General features: G+C 37.8%; 1 protein-coding gene across 3 annotated transcripts in view; it reads left to right on the top strand.

The window, feature by feature from the left end:
* Positions 1-7,359, top strand: part of skic3 (SKI3 subunit of superkiller complex) — a 99,867-nt gene extending 92,508 nt beyond the window's left edge. For 2 of the 3 annotated variants that reach the window (XM_078396483.1, XM_078396485.1), the window contains 2 exons: positions 1,610-1,733; positions 3,927-7,359. In XM_078396483.1, coding sequence (XP_078252609.1) covers positions 1,610-1,733; positions 3,927-4,004 — 202 coding nt within the window. In that variant the 3' untranslated portion in view covers positions 4,005-7,359. The remainder of the gene's footprint in view (positions 1-1,609; positions 1,734-3,926) is intronic. The other variant, XM_078396484.1, reaches the window with a different exon arrangement.
* Positions 7,360-7,370: the final 11 nt, after the last annotated feature.

A 7,370-nucleotide genomic window follows, 5' to 3' on the forward strand; every position in this document is an offset into this window, starting at 1 on the left:
AGTGTAAGGTATAAATGGAGTCAATAGAAGGGAGATTGCTTTATGTGATGGTCTGGGCTGCGTCCACAATTCATTGCAATTTCTTGCCGTCCTGGATGGAGCTGTTCTTAAACCAAGCTGTGAATGCATCCTGATAAAATACGTTCTATGGTGCATCTGTAAAAGTTGGTGAGCGATGTAGGGGACATGCCAAACTTCCTAAGCCTTCGAAGGAAGTAGAGGCATTGGTGTGCTTTCTTGGTTGTTGCTTCAACATGAGTGGTCCAGGACAAGTTGTTGGTAATATTGACTCCCAGGAATTTGAAGTTTTCAACCATTTCTACTTCGGCACCATCAATGCAAACTGGGGTATGTGTAACGTTTCGCTTCCTGAAGTCGATCACTATCTCCTTTGTCTTGTTGACATTGGGAGAAGGGTTGTCTCGACACCAGGACACAAGGTTCTCAATCTCCTTCCTGTCCTCCGTCTCATCATTATTTGATATCTGGCCCACAATGGTGGTGTTGCCTGCAAGTATGAAAACTGAATTAGATTTGTACATGGCTGCACAGTCGTGGGTGTACAAGGAGTAAAGAAGGGGGCTGAGAATGCATCCTTGCGGAGCACCAGTGTTGAGGATTACCATGAAGGATGATTACTCCCCTGTCCTCGCTGATTGTGTTCTGCAGGTCAGGAAGTCAAGGATACAGTTGCAGAGATGAGTGCTGACACCAAGTCCCGCGAGTTTGGTGATAAGCTTGGATGGTATAATAGGATTAAAGGCAGAGCTGTAGTCTATGAATAGGAGTCGGACGTAGGTGTCTCTCTTATCCAGGTGTTCTAGGGATGAGTAGGACGCGGGTGATGGCATCGGCCGTGAATCTGTTGTGGCGGTAGGTAGACTGGATTTAATACGTTCCATAACTAAGCAAGCTTCTACATAACATGATAAACTAAATAATTTGTGATCTTGTTGATTAACAATCAAATATTAGCTGCTACACCAATGATAGATCAACATGTCATTGAAATTGAACCATTGATTTTTTTTAAATCTCCACTATGTGGAGGTAGATAGGACGAGCTGCTGTTGAAAGAAGGGTATTGAAAAGTTCAGAGTATGCAAATTGTGAAAGAGACAGGTAAATGGTTAAGAAATTAAGGCCCTTGTCAGTGATGTAAATGACTGAAGTTAGCCAGGTCAAAGGGATTGCTGCGAGTATGGATTTATTAAAAGGAAAGGTTTAAGGATGACAAGAGCAGTAAATTCTGAAGAGAAAGAATAAGGGGTGGAGGTGCAGTTTACAATTGATGAGGGTAATGACTTGCTTAATGCAGATGTTTGGGAGCAAAGGGAACATTGCATGGAAAATAATGAAACATAGAAAATAGGTGCAGGAGGAAGGCTTGGGATAGAACAGATAAAGATTTTAAAGGCAAGAGAGATGTACGTAACAGTGTGTAATGGTGACAAATATACAGCGTCCAAATTGTGATATGACGATAAGGCAATTTTAATGTGGCAGGGATAGTAAAATACAATCAGATTGATTTATTAATTTCACTCAAAACTGAGGAATTTATGTACTCAAATAAAAGAATGAGTTGATGATATGACTATTCCTGCAGGGAGACTCGACGGCTGCTGGAAAGAGTAGTATATCAACCAGGTTACACTGAAAGCGTTGCTGCAGTTGCACGTTGGTACCTCCTAAGACATCTGTGGGCCAAAAATGATGACACACTTATTGAGGTAAGATTACATTATTATTAAATGAGAAATTGCATTTTTATTTCAAAATACTGAAGTGCTTCCTAACTCATGAATTATTCCCAAATGTGTTCATTGTAATGTAGGCAATATCAATCTCACAAATTCACAAGTTATAGGAGTAGAATTAGGCCATTCGGCCCATCACTTCCACTCCACCATTCAATCACGGCTAATCTCTGCCTCCTAATCCCATTTTCCTTCCTGCCTTTTCCCCATAACCCTTGACACCTGTTTAAATCAAGAATTTATCTATCTCTGCCGTAAAAATATCCACTGACTTGGCCTCCACAGCCCTCTGGGGCAATGAGTTCCACAGATTAACTATGCTCTGACTAAAGAAGGTTCCTCCTTACCTCCTTTCTAAAAGAGTGCCCTTTAATTCTGAGGCAATGACCTCTGGTTCTTGACTCTCCCACCAGTGGAAACAACCTTTCCACATCCACTCTATACGTTTCACTATTCTGTAAGTTTCAATGAGGTCCCCCCTCAACCTTCTAAACTCCAGCGAGTAGAGGCCCAGTGCTGTCAAATGTTCATCATATGCTAACCCACTCATTCCTGGAATCATTCTTGTAAATCTCCTCTGGAGCCAGCACATCCTTCCTCAGATACGGGGCCCAAATTTGCTCACGGTACTCCAAATGCGGCCTGACCAGAGCCTTATAGAGCCTCAGCATTACATCTCTGTTTTTTGTATTCCAGTCCTCAATGCTAGCATTGAAGTTGCCTTCCTTACTACCGATTTGACTTGCAAATTAACTCCCAAGTCCCTTTGCACCTCTGATTTCTGGATTCTTTTTTCATTTAGATAATAATCTATGCCTTTATTCTTATTACCAAAATGCATGACTCTGCACTTTGCTATACTAAATTTCATATGCCACTTCTCTGCCCACTCTTAAGATTGCAGATCTTAAGATTCTACAAGGAGCAGTGAAAATTCACTGTCAAGAGAGTTTAATTGTCATATGCATCGGGACCAAAACGATGAAATTCTTGCTGCAGCTGAAGATGCACATTAAAAGCAAGAACATGACAAATAAATATACGATAAATTAGATCATGATTGCACTACTAAGGTTGCACTATGTTCATAGTAGTTTGGTGTGGAGTTTAAGAGCTCCAGGCTAGTTTAACAGGCTTGTTTAAGAGCCTGAAGGTTGATGGGAAGAAGCTGTTCTTGAAACTGGAGGTAACGTTTCGGGTACCATTTTGTATGGAAATGGACAGACGACGTTTCAGGTTGAATCTCTTCCTCAGACTGATTGGAGCAGGGGAAGAAAGCTGGAAAAGGGAGGAGGGGGTGAGACAAATCTTGACTAGTGATTGGTCTATGCAGGTAGGGAGGTTAATTGATGAATGGATTAAATGACAAAGGCTGGAGGTGAAAAAGAGAAAATAGGGTGTCAGATAAGATATGCATATATTTCTCACCACCTTTGTTATCCTGGTCCTTTCCCCTCCATTCGCTTGTTCTTTTGCCCATATCTCTTCCTTCGGCTTTACATTTCACCCTTCATCTTTCCTTATCTGACACCCTTCTGCCTCCTTTTTACCTTTACATTGTCACTTACTCTACTCATCTGCCAATTCCTCCCCCCCCCCCGCCACCTATATCCACCAATCACATGCCAGACTTTGTCCCACCCCCACCTCTCCTTTCCATCTTTCGCCCTCTTACTATAATCAGTCTGAAGAAAGGTCCTGACCTAAATGTCGTGAATTTCCCTTCACATACGCTGCATAAACGACTGGGTCCCTTTGGATTAAATTTTAATTCGTGATGCTTCAATTAACATTTCTTATCCTTGAAATTTTTAATTGCTTTAGTGTTACACAAAAAATCCAGTGGATTTTAAAAAAAAATTGCAGGAGGTCTTGGTTCAATTTCTTAAGATCTGTCCACGATACTACCTCTTCTCTTACAATACCCAATCTATATGGATCAGCTATTTATTTGATTACTTCCATGTAAAGTTACATTTAAAGTTACTAAAAAAATCAACTGATCAGATTGCAAGAGGTCTTGGTCCAATTTCTTAAGACCTGTCCACCATACTACCTCTTATCTTACAATACACAATCTATATGGATCAGCTATTTATTTGATTACTTCCATGTAAAGTTCGATTAAACTTACATTTGTTTTAAATTAATCTATTGTGTTTGCAGGATTTACTTCAAAATGCAAAAATGAAGGGTGATTCCAGAGTTGAAAAACTGTACAAGAAGCTTAATGAGTCATCATGAATACTACATGGAAACAAGACCTTCCTCTGAACACCTTAGCAATAAACTGTAGGATGGAAATTATGGCTTTGGTTGCTAATATTACTTGGAGTCCTGGCTGTATGACTGCTGTAGCTAGCTTTATTTTTTTGAAGCAATATCACTATTCTGTTATTCATTGCAACTTGGATATATGAAAAGAAACAGCATATTATTGGGAATCTATACTTTCACATCTTTCCCATCCTCATATTGTCATACCTGTGCATCTGAACATGATGTCAAGGTCAAGTAGCATGCCAAATTTATTTAGTTTTAGATAAATGCTTTCATTGTAACCTGACCATTGATTTGTAATATTGCAGTATAAATACAAAATAACAATCATTTTTGAACATTTGTTGCAGAGGTTCTTTATAATATCACAAGCTATACATTCACATGACTCCCTGCTGAAAATAGTAGTAAAATTAAAGAAACTACTTCGCCCCAATGTAACCTTTTATGCTTAAGACTGTTATGTCACCACTGTTAGTCTCAGTTGTACTGGACAAACTTTGCCAATCCTTTGCAGCAAATGTATTTAACATAACAATTTTTTACTGGATAGCAAATATGCAAATTCCATATTGAAGTGAAATCTAAAGACTGCTTCATCAAAGGAACCATTTGTAGAAGTTGGAAAACGCTGAAAATTTAGAATTAAAACAGTTTGGGAAGATAAATCATTTATGGGTGAAATCCTGATAGACATGGTCCTTTACCTAGAATCTCTGCCCCCAGTCCTCACTGCCTGTGCAGTTGCTTAGGATAGATGAGGAGTGCAACACCCTTCTGCACCTATAATTCTAGTGATGTCCCATAGAGGAATGAGCAACAGGCACTTTAGCTTGCAGGCCTTGCCCCTAAAATACCCCAAACATTCTTACAAAGCTGGATCTGGGGTGTTCCCAGGTGAAAATTGTAAATAATGATAAGTTTCTAATGTTTAGAGACATGTAAAAAATATTAAAATTTAATAAGGTATTGAAACATTGAAAAACAAAAAGGGAACTTCAAATACTAAATCAAAGCAAAATAATTTGAAAGAAAATTAATTCCCCTTTTCTTTATCGACAGGACTAATTCCTCTTGGAACCATTGGAGTTTCAAATTCTGTTTTGATGGACTCTAGATTAAACTCAATGAAGGAATATAAGAATAGATGCATTGCCATCTATTTGGTATGTTCTGGACTTGCGCACATGTGGAGGTCTAAGACTTGCAGCTGTCCTGCATTAACAACTAAACACTGGTTATTGCAATCAGAACTGCCAGCAAAACTCATTAGTAGCCAAAGTAGAAATCTACAGAGGAATCATGACTGACATTAAATGTCAAAATGGAGGTGGTGCCATATTAGTCAGCTTGCAGTGGAAATAAGAAATAATGACTGTATTGATCTCTTTAATATTTAATACTTGTGGAATGAGTCAACAAAATATGTTTTGGGGCATAAAAATTGTACAAAACAATTGGCATGTTAAGCTGCACAGTTCTAGTTGAAACTGTTTCCAATTATGATAAAGACTACCTTTCCAACACTTCCTGAGCAAAGAACATAAGAAAGCAGTTAATCCATACTGAAACAACTTTGATGGCCTTGTACACTTATAATAGTGTAACTTTCTTTAAACCAAAGGCAAATGATTGCTAATATCACAAATTGTGATTGTGAATCATTGTTGGCTATTGTAATTTTATTATGAATGAAGTGAACATAACCTAGCCAAATATCTGCACTTTATTCAAAAGTATAATGTAATACATTTATTTGTAAGATCCTGTGCTTGCATCTAGAATATACTCAGCAGCCAACTACATTAAAATATTGATAAAATACCTTACAGGTTCATTTGAATTATGTAGAAATATGCAAAATCTAAGTGCAATTTATTCTTGCAGCACCTGATAGTTAAATCAAAATATAAATGAACATGAACCTTTAAAATAACAACATCTGAATGCATTCATTTTAATAACTTATTGAAAAATACCAGCTATACAAATCTATACATTTGTGATAATTTTTTATATGCAAGATATTTTGATAGTTTGTTTATACAAAGTTATGAAACATTTATAGAGCCAAAACTAAGATTAAAACAATGCTGGAAATGCTAGAGGTCACCAAGCATGTGTGATGAATGAAAAAGGTGATATTTTGAATTAATAGGCAGAATTTGAAAAAGGGTTAGAGCTTTTTAAAGGGGAAGGGAGGAAGAATGCAAGGGCTGAGATAGGCATGAGAGATCAGTGAATAAAACTGAAGATAGTACACGAGAATAGTAAGGAAAAAACAACCTAAAAAGATGATCATATGATTAGAGAATTCATAAGTTGAATTGAATGCTGAATCTGGAAGTCTATTATGTTTGGACTAAAATAAGGTGGTGTCCTTCAAGTTTTCATAAATTTTGCAAAATTCAAATGAATTGTTTTCATTGTCAAGGTTAGAGTTGGGATAGGACAGGGGATTCAAGTAACAGGTGCTCAGATGCTTGTTTGTAGTTATTCTCCAAAAGCAGCATCCAATCTTTTTACCTGGGTTCATCGATATAGGGGGTCTATGTCATGAACAGTCAATACAGTAGACCAAATTGAAATAGATAATTACTTTCACCTGAATATGGGTTAGAGGAAGCAAGTGAGAGCAAGCATTTCAGGTGTTGATGGTGATTAAAATTGAACCAGGCCGAATATCAAAATGGGTGGATAAATCTGTACAGCTCTGTAAAGATTAAGATTTTAATTGGGTATCAATGGAAGTTTTTTGACATTGTTCTGCATCATTCTGGATAACTAAAATTAAATATATTTCTTTAGTTCTGCCAAATTTACAATGCCAAATTGCAGTTCCTTTTTTTGTTATTGTTTCCAAAGCAACAAAAAAGCTTAAATCCAAGATTACATTTAGTTTACTTTAGAAATACAGCGCGGAAACAGGCCCTTTGGCCCACCGAGTCTGCACCGACCAGCAATCCTACACCCACTCGGGACAATTTTTACATTTGCCAAGCCAATTAACCTACATACCTATACATCTTTGGAGTGTGGGAGGAAACTGAAGATCTCAGAGAAAACCCACGCAGGTCACGGAGAGAACGTACAAACTCCGTACAGACAGCCCCTGTAGTCGGGATTGAACCCGGGTCTCCGGCGCTGCATTCGGTGTAAGGCATCAACTCTGCTGATGCGCCAACGTGCCGCCCTAATTTCATTATAAATTTCTTGAATTGGTTGAACAGTGATTAAAATTTGAGGAAAAAAATCTGAAATGTAATGGAAGATCAGAAAGACATTATTTCATTCATTTTAGGGGTACATAATCCAACCAGGTTTGATTAT

The sequence above is a fragment of the Rhinoraja longicauda genome, chromosome 3, assembly GCF_053455715.1.
Source record: "Rhinoraja longicauda isolate Sanriku21f chromosome 3, sRhiLon1.1, whole genome shotgun sequence".
NCBI lineage: Eukaryota > Metazoa > Chordata > Chondrichthyes > Rajiformes > Arhynchobatidae > Rhinoraja > Rhinoraja longicauda.